This window comes from Mangifera indica, unplaced genomic scaffold, assembly GCF_011075055.1.
Source record: "Mangifera indica cultivar Alphonso unplaced genomic scaffold, CATAS_Mindica_2.1 Un_0003, whole genome shotgun sequence".
NCBI lineage: Eukaryota > Viridiplantae > Streptophyta > Magnoliopsida > Sapindales > Anacardiaceae > Mangifera > Mangifera indica.
In genome coordinates, this window is record NW_025401095.1 from 283366 (window position 1) to 310789 (window position 27424).

Here is a 27424-nt window from a genome sequence, read left to right on the forward strand (position 1 = left end):
TATGAAGTTTACCTATGGGATCAAGCAGAATAAAACATACCAAGAATTCAACTTAGTTACTAGAACAATTTACTAAATCTAACCACAGTTATTCAAGGTAATTTTTTGTATTCGAAATAAAACCCATTAACAGAGACTTAGAACAAAATATATCAATATTAAAAGATAAGAACCTTCAGACATTATGACTTGCACCTCTAAAGCTAGGGGATATCAAAATATACAACCATAAAGAAAATTATCAAGGTAGAACACTTCAGAGAACAAGAAGAAAAACATTCTAGAATAATACCTGCATTCTCAATGAAGCATTCCCATTTTTCAGCATCTTTGACATTAACTATCAGATGCTCAGGAACACACGTTAAAAAAAGAGACTGCCTAAATAAACCAATGATGAAATTATTTTCACAAAGCAATACTCAGGACTTCTAATACAATGATATGTAAACTTGAACACAAAAAGTAATACAAGAGACATGCATATATACCAAAAAGATGAAGAAAAAATAAAATCGATATCACATTTTCATAAAAATTCTGAAAGTCATTATCATTTCATGATTTTCCAAGCACAAATTTCAAACAGTTTATATTATAGTAACTAAGGCTTCCATCATAGATCCTCAAAAACACTGCATGAGTATAACTGAAAAGCCCAAAAATGTGCGGACTGGTTAAGAAATCAAAATTGGAGAGGCTAGCTAGAGTGAAAATCTAGAAAGGTAAATATTAGGTGCATGAATTGTATACCTAAACCACTACTCACTTTACCTGTCATCATATCATAGAAGTTAAAAGTACTAACAAAACAGTAAAAATAAATTCATCTAGGTTTGGAATTAAGAAAGCCGAGAAAGAAATAAGAGGGTTAACCTCCATCATATCACGAGCAACACGGTGTAACTGTGGCTACGAGCTTTTGAAGCAAACTCTCCTCTTGGAGGGTCTTGACACTGCTTTCTGATTTCCTCCTCGATAGCTCTTAGATCAATTCCATCCCCGCCAATAACAAGAACAACTTGACTGTCCGGCTCATGCCCAGCCTATTCACAAATTGAAGGCATTAAGTTTGATTAAGCAGAAAAAAACTAGTATGAATCGTACAAATTCATTCATTCACGTGAAAAGAAATGGGTTTTCTGTTTCAGGACATCAAATGTACACAAGCATGAAATCTGCTGAGTTCAAATAATGACATAAGATTGTTTGAGATTGGCCTCCAATGCAAGAAATAGATCAACAGGAAACTTATCCATTGATTCAGACTCTCGTTTACTTAATAATTGAAAAAAAAAAAAAAACCACAACTATGGATTACTGAAGTGGTTCATTTCTGCTCGTACTGACACATAAGATCTAAAATCAAATATATGCTTGGTATATGTCCAAACAATGGACAGCTTAACCAATTATAATTTTATACAACTCATAAATCATGTTAACAATTAAGATAATCATAGAAGCAATATCAATAGGTACATCTAAAATCATGTCGAAACAATGAACGACAATGGTGGTCTAGACGAAGCTGAATTCGTTTGGAAAACGAAGATCCAGACAAAGAGCTTCGACTTCTCATTTGGATTTCGTCTAGATGCTATCAAATTCAAACAATGTCGATCGCAAGGAAAGTGTTGGAGGAAGAGACGATGCCTGGAGGGAGAGACATCGGCCGTCGTTCACTAAAAATTTGCTAGCAAAATTTAAAACCCTAGATAGGGGGAAAAATGTCACTTTTCAAAACTTAATTTTAGGGAGAAATTATTAGTTTTTTAAATTAAGGGGGTAAAATGATATAAACTTTTATTTTTTTAAATATTATTGTTAAAATTATGATTTTACCCTTAATTTTAACAAATTTTAGTGCATAGGTGAGTATTTAAGTTTTTCAAAGATAGAGGGTAGGAATTTGAAGGGGGGGGGGGGGTGTTGGGGGCATAAGTCTTTTGGCCTTTTGGGTGTTACAATTTGCAATCAAGTAACTAACTGAGAAAGCAAATCTGCAGCTATGTGAACAGGGCTAGCATATTTGTCTGCAGTGACTAAAACTTCTGAAGGAGCAACAGGCATGTCAATTGAAATCATTGCTCCACTGCTCTGTTAAGCAGATAGAAACCTAAATAAAACAAGTCAAAATGACCAAAGAAAAATTCTGCATATTTATCTCTGCTTTTACCTTCACAAGAATGGAAAATAAGCTAATTTTAAGTAAAGGAAAAGAATACATACTTGGAGAATCATTTTTGCTGGGTGACATACTGATTTCCAGGCCCAAAAATCTTCTCAACCTGCAAATTGATGAAGAGGAACATTTTTGTATTAAAAGTAACACAATTTTCAATAATTATTACTTTTTTAAATCTGTATTTGAACAACGAAAACCTTAAAGCAGTTAATTTTTACGTTAAACATCTCTTTAACAAGCATTCAGAATATTGAAAAAGCATAAAACATGGATTGTGTTTATCTATGAATGTCTTGCATTTATAAACTATCAATCAACTCATCTAAAAGACAAGATTACGCTCAAATTCAGATAAGTATTTTAAGCAACTGACAAAAGAAATGAGAATACTTAATTATCAGAATTAAATTCCACCAAGAAATAAATTTACAGAAAATTCATACCATTGGGCAAGTTCTGTCCCCAAAGCCATAGCAGATATGGCCTGTTAAGCAAAAATTGTTAAATTATATAAAGCAGATATTTCAAACCTAAATAGAAAGCTAACATTGAAAAGAAATTACTCCTGAGTCCTGAGTACACAAACACATATGAGGATTGCTTTACGCATTCAAACCTGTCCTCCTCCAGCTTTCTTGGCACGATACAGTACATCCTAGAATAAAAATTGTTTTTTGCAGTGTGTTAAATACACAACAGAACATTTCAAGTATCCCCTGCCTTCCAACCAAGCCCATAAAGCTGCTGAATATATTCAATACACGACGTTGATGGAGATCTCTCATCCATTTTGAGAATCTTAATACACATAAAAAAAAACAAGCTGTAGATAGGTAGATTTTATTTATTTTAGGCTAATTAAAAGGAAAGGCAAAAGTCCACAGCACATACAAAATTAACCTCCAGTATTCTCATAGAAAGGAAAGGTTAATTATATTTATAGTAGCATCATCACATGGCTTTAGCAATAAACTTAATTCTGGTACAAGGGTAGTGCCAGCCAAGTTTCCAAATTGACTGATAACAAACAGACGTAATATCTCCTAACATAGATCAACTGCTTTCTTATTCAATTATTTTTCTTTTGTTTACTTTTGTAAAGGGGGAGAAAATTAGGTCAGTGGGCATCTGACCCCCCCAGCCTAGAGGATGGCCAGATTACTTTGTGCTTTTGTTGCTTTTTATGGCTGAATCACTATTTCCCGCCCCAATTTGGATGATACGTTTTTATATTGTTTTCTGTTGCTTTATGATTTTATGTTATATCCAAACCAAGCTGATTCAATTTCAAAAACCAGCTTGACTTGATTATGCTCAGCTTGAATTTGTTTAATTTGAGTTCGAGTAGAATCTAAGTTAAAATATTCAGTTCGTTTGTAAAATCGAATTGAACTCAAGCCAAAAAATGTTTGATTTGAGTTTGACTCAAATTCATAATTCAAAATTTATGGCTTAACTCAGTTCAAGTACATGATTCAGATCAACTCAAATTCATAGTTCGAACTAGTGGTTAGAATTCATGGCTTAGTTTGGCTCGAATTGGTGAAATTGTATATTATTTGGGTAAAACAACATTATTTAATCAATAAGTCACAAACTCAAGTCACAAATTTGAGTCACGAATTCAAACCATCGATTTAAGTCAAACCAAACCATGAATTTGAAGCATTGAGTTTAGTTATAAATTTGAATCGAAATTGAGTCAATCCGAACTAAATCATTTATTATTTGAGTCGAACTTGAGTCACTCTTAATTTTGGCTCACTTGAGCCACACCATTTTTTATTTGAACTAAACTCAAGTCAAAGAATATTCAAGTTTAACCCGATTCACATATACCCTATTTATAATGAAACAATTACCACTTTGAAAAGTCTACTTTTTCACTCATATTTTAAATTTGTTATAAAAAAAATTTGTTAAATTTTTTATTAAGTTGATGAAAATACCAAGCTAAATAACAGTTTCCCACGAAAATTTATGTACTCAACATTTTTACCCAGCATATTTGGGTGAAGTTCAAAATCACTTATATACATTTTCATCATTTTTTACAAATATATTAGTTGTCATGTTTGTGGGTTATGAAAAAGAAACCCATATTACTTAGATACAACAAAAATGTATGTACCCAATTTTAAATACTCTTAATTGAATATATATATATATATATATAAAATATGATTTAGTGATTTTAAAGATTAGATAACATTTATTTATATAATAACGTATTATATGAGTATCAATATTGACTTGACAACCAATATTTTGTATTTATGTAACTATAGAGCATATGATTTTGAAATTAGAATCAATTGATTCTATAAAATTGAAATCAGAACTTGCCTAGAATAGGTTGATTCCAAGTAGGAATTAAAGCCTATTATTCCAATTTCAAATTGATATTTTTTCTCATCTTACATGCATATGTCTAATGTGACTTATTAGTCATAACTATTATGGACAACGAGTTCAATCTTTAAAATCCACCATCAATGTATAATAAAATTAATTTAGAAAAAAAAAAAGCAGAGTTATTGTTTTTCAAAGTCAACAATTAAGATAGGTGTCAAGAAATGAAAATTCGCTTTCTTTTTTTTTTTATGGAAATATTCATTAATTATATTTAGTGAATAAAACTGGAACCACTTACCTGAATTTAGATGAATTTTATAGAAAATCTTTGTAAAACACTAACTATTTTGTGATCAACAGCCAGTCGTCTCTTTTGAAAGGTTCAAGAGCCATTTTACATTTTTAAGATTAAAGATAAGGTAATCTTGGTATTATGCTAAACTTTATGATATAAATATTTAATTAATTTTGTATAAGCAAGGTGTTTTGATGGTAAAAATTTCTGTATCTTTTTTTTTTTTAAAGGAAAATGGAGAAGTTAATGTATCAGCTTTTGGATTTCCCACAATTTGTGATAAAATAATATTTTGACCTTAATAGTTTTCTAAATTTTGTTCGATTATAAACCAAAAAAAATTTAATCGCAAAAGTGTATAGTTATAATTTTTTTTAGAAATAATAAAATTCATATCAAAATAATTCCCTCACACACAACTGAAACACTGAAAATTGAGTACTAAACAGCTTAAGTTTTATCTCTTTTTGAAACAAAACTAAAATTATCTTTAAACATTTCATCCCTAACACGTTAAACTTTGGTAAACAAAATCAAAATTTCATCTTATGAAATAATTAATTCAAATAAAAGTGAAATGGTTCTTAAATATTTCTCCTCTAAAGTTGGGTGTTAATTTCCTTAAAATAATCATTTTGCAACAAAACTTAAAATGTCATTAATTATTTGGTCCGTAGATTAATTTTTATTGTAGTTTGAAAGAAAAAGGGTCTCTTAGTAAGAGACTATATTTCCCATTTAAAGGGGTGGGTGCAGGCAACTTCTTATCTCCACCCAAGCAGTAACAGACAGAAGCTGATATATATATGACCAAGACGTGCCTCAATATTAAGTGTCATCAGTGTGAACATGGAGACACCTGTATTCTTTTCCTTTCTCTATATATAAACTTTCACTACCATAAGGATTAAAGCCGTGCAAGTTACCTGCGGAAATGATGAAGGTAACTTTTATCTTCTTATGTCCAGTGAATTCTTGCCTATCATATTCTGTAGTTCATGTTTCTCAGCTTAGAGTACTTGATATATATCTTCTCTTGCAGAAAAGGGCATCTAGCTTGAGGAAGAAAGTAGATTCTCTCTATTTGAAGGTATGCACAAATATTTATAAAGGGGGAAAAAGAAAAGACACCATATCTTGAGTTTCTATGTAATTTATGAACGAACCAGAGAGATAATAAAGACAATGCACAATCAATTTATGTTGGTTCATTAGTCAAAATATTATTTCAATATCTAATATTTGCTAATGAATTGGTAATAAAAAAGAATAATATGTTTATATATCTGAATTTTTATTCTTAAGAGAAACTCTATTAAAATTCATATTCCTTGAATAAATTCTAAAGTGATTTTTCAAGGTTAAGTTCAAATAGCTTCTAGACTCAAGAACGCTGCCCTTTGTCCCTCTTGACCACTGATCAGACAGCAGAATCTGTATGCATCATCTTTATAGATGAAGTGGTCACAAATTTCAATAATTTATATGACGAATATGATGTTTTCTTAATTTTCATGTAGGGAGCAGAATATTTCCCAGAAGAGATACTATTACAAAAGGTGAAGGTATGCCTATAAATATACCAAATTTCATTCTTACTTTGTTAGTCAATCAAAATGCAAGTGAGTTTGCCGATATTATATCTCTTTCTTCTAGCTGTTGAACTGAAATTTCGAATAGCATATTAGTTTTCGTTGTACTTTTCTTTATCCATTTTTCTTTTCCAACTGATCTATTTCTCATTCACCATTTTCTGTTTTCTTTTTGTAAGAGAAAGAAAACCAAAGCAATCACAAGGCGATTCTTCTGAAGCTAAGGTATACAGCTTTCTCAAAATTCCTTTGAATTTATGCATCCTGACTATAGTCACTGCTAAAGATTCATAGTTAAAATATAAAGAAAGATATCTATCTTGAAGTCGTAACAATATATTCCCTCGTGGAACAGGGTAAGCATTGAATGGGCCATGATATCATCCACGTTAGGTTTGTTAATATTATTCAACAAAACTAAAAGGAAAATAAGAATGGAAACTTTCGCTCTCTTTTTTTTTACAACCTAGATGATGAGATCAATGTCTTATCGTCTACGTGAACGATTTCACAGTCCATTTCAACGTTTATCTTGCGTCACCTTGTGTCCATAGAAAATTTCCAGGATGTCTTTCACTTCAATAAAATAGAAATTATAATCTTGTAAATTATTGAGTGAGAAGTGAGAAGGAAAAAAAATTGTTGATAATTGTAACATATAATTTTAGGAGGTTGATGAACATGATACCAGTAAAAATGAACAGGAAGAAGAGCAACAGGAGCCTTCAAGACTACATCTTACTTGTGGGTTTCATTTGGTTAAAGGGAAATGGGTCATGGAATGGAAGATTACATTGTGGCAGAAACTAGGCAAATGAATGGCCATGAGCTAGGACTATATGCAATTTTCGACGGCCATTTGAGATGCAGTGTTGCAGAATACTTGCAATCTCATCTCTTTTATAAGTGAGGTACGAAAAAGGGTATTGCCTTCAGGAAAATTCTATTTTACTCAAAAGAAATCTGATTGTCTTTGCTTTGCTTAGCCTGATTTTTGGACCTGTCCTAAAAAAGGATTTCAAGAGAGCATACAAAGCCACAGACTATGAGATATTGGATAAAGTAGTCGAATCACGAGGCAGGTCAACTGCAGTTACAACAATACTAATTGACAGAGAGAAGCTAATTATGGCGAATGTAGGTGACTCTCGAGCAATTTTAAGTAAAAATTGTGAAGCAAAACCTATAACAGTAGATCATGAACCCCAAAAAGAGAAAGAACTTGTTGAGAGCAGAGGTGGATTTGTGTCTAAAGCGCCCAGTAAACAATGCATACTGTAACAACCAATTCATAACATGACGGTAGAAGACGACTTCCATGAACTAACAAGGGTAATGAAATCAGGGAATGTTCCACGTGTGGATGGGTAATTGGCAATGACAAGAGCTTTCGGACACAGGAAACTGAAGGATCACATTACTTCAGAGCCGGACGTGAGGATTGAGATGACAGACATGGATATTGTTGAAGAGTGATCCAAAATTACATATTACCGTTGTTTGAACTGGTCTTTAGGATTTTATTTATCATCTGCTAATATTTCTTTAGTTTGTTATGTAGCTGAATGGGGTTCAGGTTATGTGAGATTTTTGTTATTTATGTGTCTAGTATTTCTCCATGTAGTTGAGTCCAAGTTGTTCTCTATAAGCCTATTTAAAGGCTTTCTCTAAAGTCAATAAATCATCAAAAATACATTTTCAAAAATAATTCTATCCTTACAATTATGCTTGTTCTTTTTACTATTATATCAAATTTATTTTGCCCCTTTTCCCAACAAATTTGGTATCAGAGCAGGTTTAGATTCAATTGGAAAACTTAATAGTATTGAGAGAAAGATAGAAACACCATGGCTTCAAATGGAAATTCACTGAGCATTTCACAGCCTACCATTCCCATTTTTAGAGGAGAGAGTTATGAGTTCTGGAGTAGCAAAATGACTCTATTTAAGTCTCAAGACCTTTGAGACTTAGTAGAGAATGGGTTTGGTGATCTAGATGAAGAGAATCTATTTAAGGAGAATAGAAGGAGGGACTTAAAGGCACTGTTCTTCATCCAACAAGGAGTTCACAAGACTGTTTTCTCAAGAATTGCAGCAGTTACCACTTCAAAGCAAGCATGGACAATTTTGCAAACTGAGTTTCAAGGCTCATCGAAGGTAATAGTTGTGAAACTCCAAACTCTTAGACATGAGTTTGAAACTTTAATCATGAAAGGAAATGAATCAATCCAAGATTTTTTTTTTCTAGAGTTATTGCAATTATTAGTCAAATGAGGTCATACGGAGACCAAATAATTGATCAAACTATTGTTGCGAAGGTTATGAGGAGTTTAACTCCTTAGTTTGATCATGTTGTAGCTGCAATTGAGGAATCTAAGGATTTGTCCATTTTTTCCTTTGATGAGCTAATGGGTTCTTTGCAAGCTCATGAGGCAAGGCTAAACAGATCACAAGGGAAGAGTGAAGAAAAGACATTTCAAGTGAAGGGGGAGGAAAACAAAAAGGATATGTCCACTAGTAGAGGACATGGAAGAGGCGACTTTCGTGGTAGAGGACGAGGCAGAGGTCATTTTCAAGGGCAAGAAAGGCGATCCATGGGAGAGCAAAATGGAACAAGAATGTTATCCAATGCTTTAATTGCGAAAAGTTTTGGGCATGTGAAGGTAGCTGTTGGAATCAAGCAAATTATGTGGAAGAAGAAAATCAAGAAAGTAAGTTCTTTATGGCTCATTTTCATACTAACAAAGTTCCAAGTGATGTTTGGCTTGTTGATAGTGGGTGCTCGAATCATATGATTGGCAATAGATCATTGTTTTAAGATCTTGATGAGTCACAGAAGCTACAAGTTAGACTTAGAGATAACAAGTTGATGCAAGTTGAAGGGAAGGGCACAGTTGCAGTGGAGACAAGCTATGGTAAAGTAAAATTACTTGTTGATGTTTTCTTTGTTCCTCACTTTGCACATAGTTTGTTGAGTGTAGGACAATTAATGGCTGATGGATATGCAATTTTGTTTAACAATGGGGAGTGTATTATTAAAAATAAATTCGGGCACCCTATGGTGAATTTACCTATGACTAATAAAAAAATGTTTCCACTCAAAATTTCTAATATGGAAAATCAAGCTCTTGTTGTTAGCAAAAAGATCGAGTCGAAATCATGGCATTTATGATATGGGCATCTTAATATCAAAGGCTTGAAGTTATTGAGTCAAAAAGGTATGGTTCATGACCTACCTCAAATTGGTTCACTTGATTTATGTAAAGGATGTATTTATGGAAAACAAGCAAGAAAATCATTTCCTAGTGGGCAATCATGGAGAGCCTCTAAATGTCTTGAGTTGATATACGCTGATTTGTGTGGACCTATGAAAACTATATCACTTGGTGGGAGTAAGTATTTTTTGCTCTTTATTGATGATTATAGTCGAATGAATTGGGTGTATTTTCTAACCAACAAGTCAGAGGCTTTTAAGAATTTCAGAAAATTCAAGGCTTTTGTGGAAAAGCAAAGTGGTGCTTGTATAAAGACGCTACACACAAATCATGGTGGAAAATTTTTATCTATCAAATTCAATCTTTTTTGTAAAGAAAATGGCATTCATAGAGAGATGACTGCATCCCAGAGCAAAATGGTGTAATTGAACAAAAGAATCACACGGTTGTAGAAATGGTTAGAAGATTACTACAAGTTATAGGACTACTGAATCTTTTTTAGGCCGAAGCAATAGCAACATCAGTTTACTTGTTGAATGTTTCTCCAACAAAGGTCATCTTAAATCAAACACCATATGAAGTTTGGAGAGGTACAAAGCCATCAGTAAGCCACTTAAGAGTTTTTGGTTGTATTTCTTACATTTTGGTAAACTCTCAAGTGCATCATAAACTTGAAGAGAATTCTAAAAAATGTATTTTTGTTGGTATTGTACTCAATCAAAAGCATATTGGTTATATAACCCTCTTAGTGCAAAATAATTATAAGCAGAAATGTAATTTTCAATGAAAATGCAAGTTGGGATTGGAATAGCGACAATGAAGCTACTTAAGGGTAGATTCCATTTAAAAGTGATATGTCACCTACTAAAGAAGTTGATCCAATTCCTATTAATTCTCCAGCTTCAAACTCTTCTCTTGTAGCTTCAAAAGACAGTAGCTCATCTTCTTTAGAAGAATCCTTTAATGAAACTCCACCAAAAAAGGTTAGATCCTTATAAGAGATTTATGAGTCTTGTCAATTTGCTTTTTCTATTTCAGATCCTATAACATTTGAAGAAGCAACAACAAAACAATAATGGCAAAATGCAATGAAAGAAAAGTTAATGGCAATTCAAAAGAATGAAACATGAGAGCTGGTGGATCTACCTAAAGGCAAGAATGCAACTAGCCTCAATTGGGTGTTCAAAAGCAAATACCATACCAATGGAACCTTACAAAAACACAAAGCTTGGTTCGTTGCTAAAGGTTACTTGTAGGAATAAGGTATTAATTATGAAGAAACTTTCTCTCCAGTTGCTAGATTTGAAACTGTGAGAATTATTTTAGCTTTGGCTGCACAATTACATTAGTCTATTTATCAATTCAATGTCAAGTTTACATTTTTAAATGGAGACTTGGAAGAAGATGTTTATTAATCAACCCAAAGGGTTTGTGGTGGAAGGCAAGGAAGGGAAGGTGTACAAGCTAAGGAAGGTACTTTACGGGCTAAAACAAGCTCCACGTGCATGGTATAGCAAGATTTATAGTTACTTTTGTCAAAATGGATTCACAAGAAGTGAAAATGAACCTACCCTTTATTTGAAGATGCAAGGTGGAGATGATTTTATTATAGTCAACCTTTATATTGATGATATTATATATATTGGCTCTTCTGATTTTCTCATATCTGAATTCAAGTCTAATATGATAAAGAAATTTGAGATGTCAGACATGGGATTATAACATTATTTTCTTGGTCTTGAGGTGAAGCAAGGACTTGATGGGATTTCTACCTCACAAAGGAAATATGCAATTGATCTTCTTAAGAGATTTAATTTGTTCAATTGCAAACCAGCTACTACATCAATGAATATGAACGAGAAGCTACAACTTGAAGATGGTACAGAGGAGGCTAATGCAAAAAGTTTCAAAAGCTAGTAGGAGGTTTAATTTATTTAACTCATACTAGTCCAAATATTGCATTTTCTATTGGCATAATTTCCAGGTTTATGCAAAATCCCATAAAACATCATTTTGGAGCAGCAAAAAGGATTCTAGGATATATTGTTGGAACTACGAATTATGGTATTTGGTATACACAGGTTTCCAACTTTAGCATGTATGGTTTTACGAATAACGATTAGGCAAGTTCGTTGGATGATAGAAAAGGTACTTTAGCAAATGTCTTCAATCTTGGGTCAGGAGCAATCACATGGAGTTCACGGAAGCAAGATACAACAGCATTGTCTTCTTCAGAAGCAGAGTATGTTACAACTTTAGCAACCTGTCAAGTGGTCTGGCTTAGAAGAATTCTTGCAGATCTTCATCAAAAGTAAGAAGCTGCAATTGACATTTTTTGTGACAACAAGGCAACAATTGTGATGACCAAAAATCCAGCTTTCTATAAGAGAATGAAGCATATTGACATTCGCTTCCATTTCATTAAAGATTTGGTTACAAAGAATGAAATAATATTGAAGCACTGCAGCACACATGAACAAGTGTCAGATGTACTCACAAAGTCACTTTCAAGGGAGAAGGTTATTTACTTCAAATCACTTCTTGGTGTTCGTAATTTTGAATCAAGGGGGAGTGTTGAAGAGTGATCCAGAATTACATGTTAACGTTGTTTGAACTAATCTTTAGGATTTTATTTATCATATACTAGTATTTCTTTAGTTTGTTATGTAGCTGAATGTGGTCCAAATTATGTGAGATTTTTGTTATTTACTAGTCTAGTATTTCTCCATGTAGTTGAGTCCAAGTTGTTGTCTATAAGCCTATTTAAAGGCTTTCTCTGAAGTCAATAAATTATCTGAAATACATTTTCACAAATAACTCTGTTCCTACAATTATCCCTGTTCTCTTTACTGTTATATCAAATTTGTTTTGTCCCCTTTTCCAACAGATACTGGGCTCATGATTTTAGCTAGTGATGGCCTTTGGAAGGTATGTTTTGATTATAATGTTGTCAAATCGTTGACTACAAATAATTGAGCAAAAGAAGATGAAGATGATGTTAAGTTTGATTATGCAAGTGATGTCCAACCAAAAGGTTGCGAATTGCATCAGGAAGTTGGATGATGCTTAAGAAAAATTAGAGAAGTTAATTGAAGAGGCTTTGTCAAGGAGAAGTGTTGATGATATCTCATGTATAGTTGTCATGTTTATATGAACCTTGAAAAGCTATGAAAGATTAGAAATTCAACCCAAAAGCTTCTTCAACCTATGTATACACTTATGAATGACAAAACTTTATAGAGTATTTGGATGCTTTCAGTCTAGTCATCTATTATATAACAACTCCTATAAAATTTTATGCAAGATTGATGTTTTTAGAGTTAGACTAGGTTAAAAGGCAATTTTTAGGTTGACTAGTTTAATCGATAACATTAGTATAAAATTATTAAAATTTTATATATAATAAATATTTATTTATCAGATAATATTTAACAACTCAATGGTATCTATGGCCTATGCCATGATAAATGTAAAACCCAAATTGTCATTTCATTTTTGATAATTCGTTTTACCCATTAGGGAACCATTATCCCTATTGATATCAAATTTATAAAGTGGTTAAATCATTCTGAAACTCAAATCCAGCTGCTTTAGAGTTTAAAACAGTGGTTAAAACAGATAAATCTTAAAAAGTGATTTTTGGATGTTTTTTAAAATATTAATAGATGAAAGTGGCTATAAAATCTTGTGAATAAGAGTAAGATGCCGAACTGTCAAGAACATAGGGAAAATTCTACCAAGGCTAGGCTAACTAAACTCGTCTCTAAAAGATTGTATTGATCAGGCATTGAGATTTTGAGATCTATATCATGTTACAACAAACAAAGTTCCAACAGTAATAGCAATAACACAAATTTTGCAAAGTGAGAGAACATGACAGGCTGTTTTCGAAAAAAAAAAATCAGAAAACAAATACAAACGAAAGGAGCCTAACTTATATTTGCAACTTGCCTGGCTCCAATGTCTTGCAATCTAAGAGTTAACGCTCTCTTGTGGGCTTCCAAGCCTTCCACTTCCGCCATCGTTGCAACATATGGACCAAACTTTTTCAGACCTTCCACTATCAAGGATTGTCATATACCAAAAAGAAGAAGAAAAAATAAAATCAATATCACATCTTTCATACAAATTCTGAAAATCATTATCGTTTCAAGATTTTCCAAGCACAAATTTGAAACACTTTATATTATAGTAACTGAGGCTTCTGTCACGGATCCTCAAAAACACTGCATGAGTGTAACTGAAAAGCCCAAAAATTGTGGACTTGTTGCAAGAAATTAAAATTGGAGAGGCTAGCCAGAGTGAAAATCTGGAAAGGTAAATATTAGGTGCATGACATTTATGCTATTGTACCTAGCCACAACTCACTTAACCTGCAATCAACTCATAGGAGTTAAAAGTACTAACAAAACAGTAAAAATAAATTCATTCAGGATTGGAAATAAGAAAGCGGAGAAAGAAATAAAAGGGATAACCTCCATCATATCACGAGCAAACACTGTGTAACTGTGGCTAAGGGATTTTGAAGCAAACTCTCCTCTTGGAAGGTCTTCACACTGCTTACTGATTTCTGCTTCAACAGCTTTTAGATCAAGCAATGACAAGAACGACTTGACTGTCTGGCCATGCTCAGCCTAATCGCAAATTCAAGGCATTAAATTTGATTAAGCTGAAAATTAGTATGAATCGTACCAAATTCATTCATTCACATAATAGAAATGGATTTTCTGTTTAAAGATATCAAATGTAAACAAGCATGTAATATACTGAATTCAAATAATGGCAAATGATTGTTTAAGATTGGCATCCGATGCAAGATACAGTTTAACAGGAAACTTATCCGATGATTCAGGCAATCTGTTACTTAATAATTGAAAAAAATCTTAACTGTGGATTATTGAAGTGGTTCATTTCTGCTCAAATTGACACATAAGATCTAAGATCCAATATATACTTGGTAAATGTCCAAACAATGGACAGTTCATCCAATTATAATTTCATATAACTCATAAATAATCTTATGTTAACAATTAAGACAATCATAGAAGCAAAACCATGGTCACAGGGTAAAGTTCAACCTCTCAATATACAACAGGTACATCTAAAATGACAAAAGGGAGTTTTTGTCACATCCCACCCAGAAGGTTGTGTGCAGCTTCCTATGTAAAGTACGAAAACCAACTTCAAAAAAATATAATTCTCTATTTGGGTGTTACAATTTGCAGTCAAGTATTTTGAACAAGATAACACTCCAATTCAGATGACTATATTAAGCAACTGGCAAAAGAAATGAGAATATTTAATTGTGAGAATTAAATTCCACCAAGCAATAAGTTCAGAAAATTCATACCTTCCGCCAACATTCTGTGCCCCAAGCCCGTCCGAGTAGTAACTAAAATGTGAAACAGTGAATGGGCGCGGCGGCCTACCTTCCAACCAAGCCCATGAAGCTGCTGAATATATTCGATTTTGGAGTCTAAATGAATACAAGTAAATAAAAACAAGATGAAGACGGGGATTCTATTTATTTATCTTAGCCTAATTAAAAGGAAAGGCACATACAGAAACAATTACCCTCCAATCTCATAAAAAGGTCAATTATATTTATAGTAGCATCATCACATGGCTTTAGCTATCAACTTAGTTATTGCCCAAGTTTCGAAATTGATTGATAACAAACATGCTATCTCTTAACATTACTCAACTGCTTTCTTATTCAATTAGGAAAGTCATGGATAATTATTTTTCCTTTGTAAAAAAGAAAACAAAAAAAAGTCAAAAAGCGAGATTGAGTAGGTGGAAACTGGGCAGGGCTCGTGTGTGCACGGTTTGTAAAGAGGGAGAAAATTCTGCTTTTGCTGCTTTTTATGGATAAATCATTATTTCCCACTCCTATTTTAATAATACGATTTTATATTGCTTTCTATAGCTTTGTAATTGTAAAGGTGGTTTCAAATTGAGTTAGACTGACCTGATTCAGTTTCAAAAGCTAATTTGATTTGATTAAATTCAGTTTAAATTTATTTAATTTGAATTCAAACTAAATTTAAGTTAAAAAATTCAGTTTGTTTTGTGAAATCGAATTGAAGTCACACTAAAAGATTTATAATTCGAATTTATAATTTAACTCAATTCAAGTTCTTGGTTCAAATCAGCTCAAATTCATAGTTTGAACTAATGGTTCAAATTCATGATTAAGTTTGGTTCGAATCGATATTTTTTATATTATTTAAGTAAAAGACATCATTTTATTAATGAATCATGAATTTAAACCACAAATCTGATTTATGAATTTGAACCATCAATTTAAGCCAAACCGAATCATGAATTTGAAGCATTGAATTGAGTTATAAATTCAAATTAAATTTGAGTCAAACCAAACTAAATCATTTTTTATTTAAATCAAATTTAACCCACTCTTAACTTTGACTCAATGAATTTGAACTAAACTATTTTTCATTCGAACTAAACTCAAGTCAAATAATGTTGAAACTCAGCCAAATTCATATCCATCCATGTTTATTATGAAATCTTTACCACTTCAAAAAATCTATTTTTTTTTTCTCATATTTAAAATTTATTATAAAAAATTTTGTTAAATTTTGTATAAAGTTGATGAAAATATGAAGCTAAATAATAGTTTCCCACGAAAATTTAAGTACATAACATTTTACCCAGCATGTTCGGGTGGAGTTCAAAATCACCCAAACACATTTTCAGCATTTTTCCAACCAAACTTGAGTTACTCTTAATTTTGGTTTAACGAAATTATATATACTCAATTTTGAATACTCTTAATTAAATATAAATATAATTTAATTTAATGATTTTAAAATAAGGTTAAAATAACATTCATTCATATGATAACATATTACTTAAATATCTAAAATTAAATACATATAACTTTACTCTATATAATAAATTATGAACTTATATGATAAATATAGACCAAATGACCAGAGAGCATATGATTTTGAAATCAGAATCAATTAATTCCATAAAATTGAACCAGAACCTCCCTAAGATGGGTCAATTTTAGGTAAAAATCGGAACCTAGGATTCCAATTTCAATCTGACTTTTTTTTTCACCTTACATGCATTTGTCCAATGTGACTTATTAGTCTCAACTATTATTTATGGATAACAAGTTCAATCTTTAAAATCCACCATCAATATATAATAAAAATTAGCCTGGAGTTATTGTTTTTCAGAGTCAATAATTAAGATAGAGGGTCAAGAAATGGAATTTCCCTTTCTTTTATTATGGAAATATTCATTAATTATATTTAGTTAACCAATCAGTTTCAAACAAGCTTGCTATATTGTCACCAATTTCATGTGTAAATTAATTGAATATGATTTACAAATAATATATAATATTTAATTTTCTCATCAAAATTATAATATATGGTCATAAATATGTCTCTATATTTTTTGAAGTTCAAACAAGGAGATAGTATCCCTGCACTGCACATAATCTTTTAAGATTCAAGAAGCATGTTTGACCCCTGTTGTTAAAATTTTAATTTATTCATGAAGATCCCATGTTTTTTTTTTTTAATTAAATGATAAAATCATGATAGTTTATGTTTAAGAATATGAAAGATTTTCTAAGTGCTGCCAATATTCTTCTATCATTAGGTTTAGAAGTAAACTATTTCAATTGGATTATGAATTTGAACCATTGATTTAAATTATAAATTTAAATCGAACTCAAATTGAACCGAACAACTAAACTTTTATTTGAGTTAAACTTGAGTCACCCATAATTTTGATTTGATGAATTTGTGCAAAATTGTATAGTATTATATAAACCCGGTTTTGTTAGATTAAACCATTTTTTTTCAGTTTAATAGGTATTTTTTTATACCGAATTTTAAATCAATCAATATTTATATATAAATCGGATCAAAGTGTGAACTAGTTCATAGCATAACCAAACAAACCAACCAATCCGGTTCAGTTTTAACAACATTAACCTGAAGAATATGCAACTTTGATTTCACAATTTGACGTGGCTCTTTATATTTGTTAATAAAATCATAATGTTCCTATTTACAAAATGACAAATTTCATAGCAAATTTAGCTGCATTGCCTGTAATAATTGTGAAGACAGTCTTCGAAATTCAAATGATACAACTGAGAATTTCTTATCTGGGTAATTGGCAGAATTATGTCAAACTTGGAAAGACTTTCAGATTTACCTAAAACTAGCAGATTCAACCTCATTTCCGATCATCTTGAAGCCAATTTTCAAAACTCTCAGTGGCAATAATGTTTTGGGTACATGTTTGCACTGTTGCCCATCACCTTTTCTACTATATAAATGAACACCGCAAACTATTAACATATCCATGGAGCTAGCATAAACTGTAGAAAGATTTATGTAGAGATGAATTTTTTCAAGAAATCACTGCCATACTTGGGTATGATTTTCCAGCAATTTAACCTTGCATCCATGGGGATCATTGTGAAGTATGCTCTGGACAATGGACTGAGCCCACATGTTCTGGTGGCACTTCGGATGGTAGTAGCTGCCATTTTCATTTCTCCTTTGTCCATTGTCATTGAAAGGTATCTCTATTTCTAACTCTCTCTCTCTATGGATTCTATACAAATTTTACAATGTTACTCATATATATTATTTTCCAAGGAACACCCAACCCACAATGACATTCTCTACGTTTTTTAAGATCGTATTGCTTAGTTTGTTCGAGTAAGAATTTTACTCATCCACCTACATCATTTTCTTTTACCATAATCAATAACACAAGAGATTGAGTAATATTCAATTATATATATGTTTACAGGCCAGCGCTTAGCCAAAATTTCTCCTGTACTGGGATGAAATATACTACTGCAACATTTAATGTTTCCATGAGCAATATTCTTCCAGCCATGACATTTATAATGGCTTGGATTTTCAGGTAAATCACTATTCTCAATCCTTGTGAATGTTTGTGATGATTTCCCATTCCTTGCTTCAACTCTTTTGCAGGCTTGAAATTGTGAAACTTAGGAAGCTACATGGCCAGGCAAAGATATTGGGAACCCTAGTGGCCATTGGGGGAGGAATTATAATGACATTTGTAAAGGGAACTCTCTTGGATTTGCCATGGAAGAATGAAAGAACCATAATTTTCAAGAAATCGGCAACTGATGTAGAACATACAGATCTAATGAAGGGTGCCGGACTAATCGTAGTTGGTTTGTTTTGCTGGTCTTGTTTCATCATTTTGCAAGTAAGAAAATGTTCCAATCTACATATTTTCCATGGTCGATTTCAGCTAAAAATAAATTAAAATAATTCCAATCTGCGCAGGCACATATATTAAGATCCTACCCTTCAGTGCTCAGTCTCGCAGCTTTGGTATGCATTTTAGGCTCCATCGAAGGCATCATACTGGCCTTCCTAGTCGAAAGAGGAAACACGAAAATCTGGTCAATCTTCAACCCAGATGCTAAACTTTTAGCCGTGATTTATGGTGTAAGAATAAACACTCAACTCCTCAACAAAAACAAAATATCATAATATTTTACTTAATTACCAATGCTATTCTAATATTATGATATATCCAGGGAATGATGTCCTGCTCAACCTATCTCATAATGGGCTGGTTAATAAAGAAAAGAGGACCAGTTTTTGTAACTTCTTTTAATCCTCTGAGCATGGTTCTCGTCACAATTTTCAGCTCATTTTTTCTAGCTGAGAGACTCTTCCTAGGAAGGTTTGCATCATATATGCAAAATCAAATTGAAGAGAAAATGTGAAAACAAAATTAATCAACTTTTTTCTGTTACTGTGATTAGGGTTCTTGGAGCAGTTGTGATTATCATTGGACTGTACATGGTGTTGTGGGGTAAAAGCAAAGACCAACTTTGTTCAAATTCACAAAACAGTCAAGACGACGCAGCCGCCGCCGCCGCTGCTGCTACCCAAAATGGTCGACAAACGGTTGTAATCAATGATGATATAGAGACTCTAAGCCAGTCCAATATGATTGTTAATGAGTGAACCCGTGGCTCATGTAACCCCTTGTAAAACTCAGAAATTTCGTTAGGGGCTTTTGTCATAGATACATGTAAACTTATTTATTGCAAATCTCATCAACAATTTTTTAAAGACTCGGTAATATGAATCCACCCAAGGTTGTTCAAATTAATCCCATCACATATAAAATTAATTAATTGAATTATATTTTAAAGACCAAAAGACTTGTTTCCACCCAAAGTTTGATATAAATCAAAGTTTCACCCGTTAATTTTTTAAAACTCAAAGTCTCATTTATGAACCAACTTATGTTAAATTTCTTAGTTAACTATAAGGATAAAGTTGTCATTTCAACAATAATATTAAAAAATTATATAATTTTTTATATTTTCCTTCAAGATTTTATAAACTAACAACTTTACTCCTACCTAAAATTTTATGGTTTTAAAAAGTAATCCCCTCCATCCAAAACCTAGAGTTTTTTCTTCTTCTCTCTCAGGCCACCATCTTCGACACCGACAACTTACCGCTTCTTTCTCTATCGCTAAGGAATAAAGACCGACGAACCAAGATGATGAACAATGACGAAGAATGAAGGCAACAAATCAAAGAGAAATCTTTGTCTCTATTGATTCAACTTTAGGAGAAAATGAATCAAATGACAAAAGCTTTGTCTGAAGCCAATTCTTGTCATCTGGCATCAACTCGACGAAGACAAAGATTCATCTTGGTTTGTTGGTCTTTGTTCATTAGTGACACAAAAAGAAAAGGGAAGTTGTTAATACCGAAGATGGTGATTGAAAAGGAAAGTAAACAAAAAAAACTCTAGGTTTAAGGAGAAAAAAATCACTTTTCAAAATTAGAAAACTTTATACAATGATAAAATTATTAGTTTTAAAACTAAGAGACAAAATATAATAAATTATATCTTTTTTTAATATTATTATTGAAATTATGACTTTACTCTTATATATAATTGAGAAATTTAATAGAAGTTAACTCATAAGTGGAAAATTGGGTTTTTGAAAATTGAAGGCTCATAAGTGAAAAGTTAGGTTTTTGAAAATTGAAGGATAAGACTTGGAAATGACATTAAACCTTGGGTGGGAACAAGTCTTTTGGCCTATTTTAAACAATTGAATTATAGTTTTAAAAATATAATATAAATATGTAAAATAAATATAAAATATATATACAATATACATGTAAAAAAATAAAATAAATATGAAAAAATAAGGTATACTCCTAATTAGTTATTAAAAATTTTTGTTAAGTATAGTTATATAAATGTATATTAAAAAAACACTGTTTATAATTTGATTCAGTTTAAAAATCATTCAAATCGCAATCTAAATAAAAACTTGTTTTAAAAAAAATTATCAATTCAAACCAAATCAAAATATAATTTTTAAATAATTTGTTCTAGTATTATGATTTGAATTAAATTATGCATACTCCTAACCTATGTAAGATTGATGTTTTCAAAGGGCAATTTTTAGGGTGACGGGTTTAATATGGTCTAACTGGTAACATTGGTAAAATTGTTAAAATTTCATATATATTAAATATATTTATTAGATAATATTTAATAAATATTTATGTAATAAGTAATTAATATTTTCAATTCAGCGGTACTTCGCCTTATCCCCAAGTTCGAGTACTTTCATTTTAGCCCCATTGATCGGATTGACATAGCAGTTGAATCGTACTAAAACCTTTAACCCGAATTGATTTGACCTGTTTGGATTTTAAAACAATGGATCAATTCAAACATATAAACCTTAAAGAGTAATTTTAACCATGTTTTTTAAAATATTAACAGTTAAAAGTAGCTATAAAATCATGTGAGTAGGAGTAAGATACCAAACTGTCAAGACCGGAGGGAAAGTTCTTTCAAGGCTAGGCTAACTAAACTCGACTCTGAAAGATTTTATTGATCAGGCATTGATATTTTGAGATCTATATCATTTTACAACAAACAAAATTCCAACACTAATTTCTCATACAAGTGAGAAAATATGAGAGACTGTTTTGCAAACAATCAGAAAACAGACACAAACAAAAGGAGACTAACTTATATTCGCAACTTGCCTGGCTTCAATGTCTTGTAATCTAAGAGTTACCGCTCTCTTGTGGGCTTCCAAGCCTTCTACTTCCGCCATGGTTGCAACATATGGACCAAGCTTTTTCAGACCTTCCTCTGTCAAGGATTGTACTGTCATGTACTTAAGGAAGGAATCAAGAGACACCCCACCATACATTCGTGCATATCCGTATGTTGGAAATACATGGTTTGTCCCGCTTGCATAATCTCCCACACTTTCAGGTGTCCATGGCCCTAAGAACACAGAACGTGCAATAACAATCAAATACAGTTTCAATCCATCTTGCCTTGAGACAAAATGGTCATCAAACTAAGCATTTCTTGTCAACCCCTAGAATAATCACAAATTTAGTTAAGCTTTAGATATGTATTTAATTGTCAACCTATTTCAGGTATTTTTCCCATCAACGGTGTACTTTCGCTTTTATTGGCCTTTACGGTAACCAATCACAAAGCAATACGAAGTTTACCTATGGGATCAACCAGAATAAAACATACCAAGAATTCAATTTATTTACTAAAACGATAGACTATGACTTGCACCTCTAAAGCTAGCGGATATACACAAACATAAAGAAAATTATCAAGGTAGAACACTTCAGAGAACAAGAAGAGAAACATTCTAGAACAATACCTGCATTCTCAATGAAGCATTCCCACTGTTCAGTATCTTTAACATTAACTATCAGATGCTCAGGTGAATACATATATTTGAAAAAGACACTGCCCAAATCAACCAATAATGAAATTAGTTTCACAAAGCAATAGTCAAGACTTCTAATACAATGAAATGTAAACTTGAAGACAAAAAGTAATACAAGAGACATGCATATATACCAAAAAGATGAAGAAAAAATAAAATCGATAAAACATCTTTCATTAAAATTCTGAAAGTCATTATGATTTCAAGATTTTCCAAGCGCAAATTTAAAACAGTTTTTATTATTGTAACTAAGGCTTCCATCACAAATCCTCAAAAACACTGCATGAGTATAACTGAAAAGCCCAAAAAAGTATGGACTTGCTAAGAAATTAAAATTGGAGAGGCTAGGTAGAGTGAAAATCCGGAAAGGTAAATATTAGGTGCATCAAATGTATACCTAAACCAGTACTCACTCAACCTGTAATCATATCATAGAAGTTAAAAGTACTAACAAAACAGTCAAAATAAATTCATTCAGGTTCGGAATTAAGAAAGCCAAGAAAGAAATAAGAGAGTTAACCTCCATCATATCACGAGCAAACACTGTGTAACTGTGGCTAAGAGCTTTTGAAGCAAACTCTCCTCTTGGAAGGTCTTGACACTGCTTTCTGATTTCCTCTTCGATAGCTTTTAGATCAACTCAATCCCCAGCAATTACAAGAACAACTTGACTGTCTGGTCCATGCTCAGCCTAATCACCGATTGAAGGCATTAGGTTTGATTAAGCAGAAAAAACTAGCACGAATCATACCAAATTCATCCATTCATGTGAAAGAAATGGATTTTCTGGTTCAGGACATCAAATATAAACAAGCATGAAATATAATGAGTTCAAATAATGACAAAAGATTGTTTGAGATTGGCCTCCAATGCAAGATGTACTTTAACAGAAAACTTATCAGTTTATCCAGACACTCTATTACTTAATAATTGAAAAAAAAAAATTATAACTATGGATTTTTGAAGTGGTTCATTTCTGCTCATACTGAATCATAAGATCTAAAATCGAACACATACTTGGTAAATGTCCAAACAAAGGACAACTCATCCAATTAAAATTTCATATAACTCATAAATAATACTATGTTAACAATTAACAGAATAATAGAAGCAAAACTATAGTAAAGTTCAACCTCTCAACATACAACAGGTACATCTAAAATCACAAAAAGTAGTTTTTGTCACACCCCACCCAAAAGGAAACAGGATATGAGTGAAAAATCCCAGTTGTGTGCAACTTTATATTTAAAGTAGGAATACTAACTTCAAAAAATATAATTCTTTATTTTGGATGTTACAATTTGCAATCAACTACCTGAGAGAGCATATCTGCAGCTATATGAACAGGACTAGCATATTTGTCTGCAATGACTAAAACTTCTGAAGGACCAGCAGGCATGTCAATTGAAATCATTGCTTCACTGTTCTGTTGAGCAGATACAAACATGAATAAACCAAATCAAAATGACCAGAGAAACAAGTCTGCACGTTTATCTTTTATTTTATGATGGATACCTGGATGGTCTGCCGACAACAAAGCCTTCACTGGGCTACTTCATCAGCTCTTACAATCTCCCCTGTATACCATTCTCAGTTACAACACAACATGCAATGGAACAGGAAAAGTAATACAAACATAGAAGATAATGAAAATATGTATTGTATTGAATATTTTCCCATGAAGTTTACAAATTAATTCTCCAATACAATGACTATTTCCATTTACTGCTACTGCTAATCAATTACAATTCTGGCAACCATTTAATCTCCAGAAAGTTACACCAAAAACTCAGTTGAATCCCCACAGTGCATGCTCAGCATCCGAGAGAACCACTCTCTCCCCACTTTTCCTTAGTTGTTTCACCTGCCTCCCTTTCTCAACTCTTTCCACAGCTACTTCTTTCTCTCCTTCCCCTGTTTTGCCACATTTCATATTTTTAGTGGCTGGTTTTGCATTAGGATAGCAGCCCCCCAATTTTGCATTTGAGTAATAGCCTTCTGATCCCTTTCTCCAACTGTTACAATTTCTCCCTTTTATACCCTCTCTTTTCCTGTGGGAAATATATATATGAGTCCTAACATTTTACCTTTACAAGAATGGAAAATAAGCTAATCTTAAGTCAAGGAAAAGAATACATACTTGGAAAATCATTTTTGCTGCTGTGACATACTGATTTCCAGGCCCAAAAATCTTCTCAACCGGCAAATTGATGAAGAGGAACATTTTTTGTGTCAAAAGTAACACAATTTTCAATAATTATTTTTTTAAATCTGTATTTGAACTACAAAAACTTAAAGCAGTGAATTTTATGTTAAACATCTCTTTAACAAAGAAATTCATACATTCAGAATAATGAAAATGTAAAAAACATGGATTGCATTATCTATCAATGTCTTGCATTTATAAACTATCAATCAATTCATCTAAAAAACAGAATTATACTCAAACTGAGATAAATATTTTAAGCAACTGACAAAAGAAATGAGAATACATATCAGAATTAAATTACACCAAGACATAAATTTTCAGAAAATTGATACCTTTGGGCAAGATTCTGTCCCCCAAGCCATAGCAGATATGGCCTGTTAAGCAAAAATTGTTAAATTATATAAAGCTTATATTTTAAACCTAAATAGGAAGCTAACATTGAAAAGAAAATACTCCTTAGTACACAACCACATATCAGGATTGCTTTACGCATACAAACCTGTGCTCCTCCAGCTTTAAGGATGTGAGTCACACCAGCTTTCTTGGCACAATACAGTACCTCCTGCAATAAAACATTGAATAGCTCACAGTAAGTGATCTCTCCATAGAAATCTAACGGGAAAGAGAGCAATCTTTCCAAATCATTATTCAACCAGTGAAATTCCTTACATATGCTGCCATCCTGACTTGGTGGAGTCGCCAGAACAATAGTTTTACACCCAGTAATTTGAGCAGGCTGGCAAACATAATAAGTTCAATGTTAATTAAATCCAGCCAACTTCAACAAACAATTAAAGTTGATAATGTAGTCGGTAAACTAGGACAATTAATTCATACTATACACTAGAATAACTTACTACTGAAAGCATCAAAGCAGTTGATGGTAAAACAGCAGTTCCTCCTGGCACATAAAGACCAACAGAACCAATGCTCCTCGCCACCCTTTTGCATTTAACACCCTGACAAATTTGGAATACTTCAACATTCATGTATAAAGCAGAAAAAGAAGCAGGCAATAGTGTTGACTTACTTTCATATTCTCCACACTTTGCTCAGCTGATTTCTGAGCAAGATGAAAAGCATATATGTTGTCGTATGCCACATCAAATGCTTCTTGAATAGCAGGGTCAAGCTGTAAGACAACAGTGGTTTGGATAAGAGAAGTACTAAATGTTTAAAAAAAAATAAAATCATAGGTAAGATATCAACAAGAAGCTTAAAATAACTATTTCTCTTGAATATACACAATTAAATAGAGTACCTTTGGGTCAGGAAGCTCAGAGACATTTTCAACAATTTTGTCAAGTTTCACTTTATCAAACCTCTCAGTGTAACTGCAATAAGAATATACAAGCAGAGATTCCTAATTATAACAATACAGATCTAATTCCACAAGCCTTCAGGAAAAACAACTCAAAACAACGAATAAAACAGAAGATTATGAAAGGAATAAAAGAAGCACTGACTTTTTCACTGAAGCGTCTCCTCTATTCCGAACATCAGAAACAATCGGTTGGCCCTAAAACAAAATAAATGTATCATTTTTCAAATACTTGATGCCCAGACTCTTTAGAAAAGGCCTTGAAAAACAAAATGAAAACTAACCGTGCTGAAAATAGACAAGAAATCAATACGAGGTCGAGTCTTCAAGTTTTCCACCTCGGCATTAGTAAGCTCTGACAATCTATAAGACTTCATCGAACACCTTGTTCTAGTACAATTTAACCCTGTGACAACAATACAGAGCAACAACAATATCAATTGGAGTTCATAATGAAGTAGTTCACAATTGCTTCACACAAGAGCACTTCCGAATAAAATGAAGTACCTGAGGGAGAGAATAGTGAGTTTCTACGCGCAACGAAGAATGGAAGACGAGATTTCTGCAAAGGTTTAAGAAAAACGGTGGTGCGGTTAAAGCAGAGAAGCTGAGTGTCCATCATCAGTCACAGTCAACCTTCAACTCAAATTATTTAAATAATTAAATGATTTTTTATTTTATTATGAGAGAAGAGGAAGACGAAGCTTACGCTCTCAACTGACGGCTCTGATTTTGAAGGGGAGGGAAAAGGACGAAGACGACTTTGCTTTGTTTTTAGCTGTATGTTAAACACACAACAGGACATTTTTAAGTACCCAACGGCCCATATGTTTCAATAATGGGCCTGGACATGGTCTTCGGTCTCATGTAAAAGATGGGAGGGGTTGGGTCGTGTTGTTATTAGGCGTGGTTCATCGGGTTTGGGGGCTGTGTCGGACAAGACCCATCAAATTGCAGGTCATGTCAGCCTATTGGAATAATAACTTTTTTTTTTTTTCTGTTGGTCAACCCATAAATCCTAATATGGCTCACCTAGTTTGTAAGCCTAATACAGCCCGTATAATTACGGGTTGTACTAGTATGGATCGCGCCATTCTATGAAAGGTCAGGTTGGCCTAATTCCTTAACACCACAATGTAAAATAACTTTTAAAAATTAGAGATATTATATTGAAAATATTAGAAAAATTATCTTATTAGATCCCTTTTATTATAATTATAATTTTATCCCTAATAAAAATTAGTAAAGAGGACATTATAAAAATTATTTTTACAAAATAAATCTTTTTTTATTATTATTATAAAAATCTGATTTCTTATAGACAATTCAACCTAAAAAAAAAGATTTTGGTTTGTTCCTCCTTAAACGAGAAGAGTATTCTCCTATAAATATGGAGATGAGGAGAGGGATAAAAATAGCTAAAATCCTCACAATTAGAGATGAAAATTATC

The 27424-nt window shown here is 32.3% G+C and overlaps 4 protein-coding genes, 1 long non-coding RNA gene and 1 pseudogene across 10 annotated transcripts; 2 read left to right on the plus strand and 4 right to left on the minus strand.

Moving 5' to 3' along the window:
- Positions 1 to 765: 765 nt before the first annotated feature.
- LOC123205339 (histidinol dehydrogenase, chloroplastic-like) lies at positions 766 to 2842 on the minus strand. Its single transcript, XM_044622290.1, has 6 exons — positions 2805 to 2842; positions 2632 to 2672; positions 2233 to 2261; positions 1987 to 2100; positions 891 to 1046; positions 766 to 774 (listed from the first exon to the last, which is right to left on the minus strand). The coding sequence occupies exons 1-6, from the start codon at positions 2840 to 2842 to the stop codon at positions 766 to 768; spliced, it is 387 nt and encodes a 128-aa protein (XP_044478225.1).
- Positions 2843 to 5772: 2930 nt separating this feature from the next.
- LOC123205340 lies at positions 5773 to 7906 on the plus strand (annotated as a pseudogene).
- A 5486-nt stretch (positions 7907 to 13392) lies between these two features.
- LOC123205300 lies at positions 13393 to 15212 on the minus strand. 2 transcript variants are annotated; one of them, XR_006499833.1, is made up of 3 exons: positions 14995 to 15212; positions 14120 to 14278; positions 13393 to 13704 (listed from the first exon to the last, which is right to left on the minus strand). It is a non-coding gene; the product is annotated as an uncharacterized LOC123205300 (long non-coding RNA). The 2 variants fall into 2 exon arrangements; XR_006499834.1 differs by having other exon boundaries at positions 13393 to 14017.
- A 3592-nt stretch (positions 15213 to 18804) lies between these two features.
- LOC123205298 (WAT1-related protein At2g39510-like) lies at positions 18805 to 19666 on the plus strand. The gene is made up of 4 exons (XM_044622227.1): positions 18805 to 18887; positions 18968 to 19132; positions 19225 to 19373; positions 19456 to 19666. Exons 1-4 carry the CDS (start codon positions 18825 to 18827, stop codon positions 19658 to 19660), a joined length of 582 nt encoding a protein of 193 aa, XP_044478162.1. The 5' UTR covers positions 18805 to 18824; the 3' UTR covers positions 19661 to 19666.
- A 1595-nt stretch (positions 19667 to 21261) lies between these two features.
- LOC123205341 (histidinol dehydrogenase, chloroplastic-like) lies at positions 21262 to 24376 on the minus strand. Its single transcript, XM_044622292.1, has 7 exons — positions 24308 to 24376; positions 23759 to 23869; positions 22978 to 23070; positions 22857 to 22861; positions 22375 to 22463; positions 21728 to 21974; positions 21262 to 21373 (listed from the first exon to the last, which is right to left on the minus strand). Exons 1-7 carry the CDS (start codon positions 24374 to 24376, stop codon positions 21262 to 21264), a joined length of 726 nt encoding a protein of 241 aa, XP_044478227.1.
- Positions 21537 to 26734, minus strand: LOC123205297 (histidinol dehydrogenase, chloroplastic-like). 5 transcript variants are annotated; one of them, XM_044622226.1, is made up of 16 exons: positions 26683 to 26734; positions 26481 to 26535; positions 26258 to 26379; positions 26119 to 26171; positions 25914 to 25986; positions 25683 to 25784; positions 25510 to 25611; positions 25317 to 25388; positions 25152 to 25214; positions 24985 to 25026; positions 24584 to 24725; positions 23959 to 24494; positions 23759 to 23869; positions 22964 to 23134; positions 22375 to 22463; positions 21537 to 21974 (listed from the first exon to the last, which is right to left on the minus strand). In XM_044622226.1, exons 3-11 carry the CDS (start codon positions 26348 to 26350, stop codon positions 24639 to 24641), a joined length of 687 nt encoding a protein of 228 aa, XP_044478161.1. In that variant the 5' UTR covers positions 26351 to 26379; positions 26481 to 26535; positions 26683 to 26734; the 3' UTR covers positions 21537 to 21974; positions 22375 to 22463; positions 22964 to 23134; positions 23759 to 23869; positions 23959 to 24494; positions 24584 to 24638. The 5 variants fall into 5 exon arrangements, with proteins under 5 accessions (XP_044478161.1, XP_044478159.1, XP_044478156.1 ...); XM_044622224.1 differs by having other exon boundaries at positions 24584 to 24634; positions 26481 to 26718; XM_044622221.1 differs by having other exon boundaries at positions 26481 to 26718.
- Positions 26735 to 27424: the final 690 nt, after the last annotated feature.

Coding starts and splice junctions, on each gene's coding strand:
- LOC123205339 (XM_044622290.1), bottom strand. CDS start 2,842: ATGTACTGTATCGTGCCAAGAAAGCTGGAGGAGGACAG. Junction 2,673..2,804: donor AGAAAGCTGGAGGAGGACAG/GTTTGAATGCGT, acceptor TTTGCTTAACAG/GCCATATCTGCTATGGCTTT. Junction 1,047..1,986: donor CAGATTTGCTTTCTCAGTTA/GTTACTTGATTG, acceptor ATTTGTGAATAG/GCTGGGCATGAGCCGGACAG.
- LOC123205298 (XM_044622227.1), top strand. CDS start 18,825: ATGAAGGGTGCCGGACTAATCGTAGTTGGTTTGTTTTGCTGGTCTTGT. Junction 18,888..18,967: donor CTTGTTTCATCATTTTGCAA/GTAAGAAAATGT, acceptor CAATCTGCGCAG/GCACATATATTAAGATCCTA. Junction 19,374..19,455: donor GAGAGACTCTTCCTAGGAAG/GTTTGCATCATA, acceptor TACTGTGATTAG/GGTTCTTGGAGCAGTTGTGA.
- LOC123205341 (XM_044622292.1), bottom strand. CDS start 24,376: ATGAAATGTGGCAAAACAGGGGAAGGAGAGAAAGAAGTAGCTGTGGAA. Junction 23,071..23,758: donor CTGCAGATATGCTCTCTCAG/GTAGTTGATTGC, acceptor TTGATCTAAAAG/CTATCGAAGAGGAAATCAGA. Junction 21,975..22,374: donor ATGCTTCATTGAGAATGCAG/GTATTGTTCTAG, acceptor CTGTGTTCTTAG/GGCCATGGACACCTGAAAGT.
- LOC123205297 (XM_044622221.1), bottom strand. CDS start 26,595: ATGATGGACACTCAGCTTCTCTGCTTTAACCGCACCACCGTTTTTCTT. Junction 25,027..25,151: donor TTAAAGCTGGAGGAGCACAG/GTTTGTATGCGT, acceptor TTTGCTTAACAG/GCCATATCTGCTATGGCTTG. Junction 24,726..24,984: donor GGACAGAATCTTGCCCAAAG/GTATCAATTTTC, acceptor AAGTTTTTGTAG/TTCAAATACAGATTTAAAAA.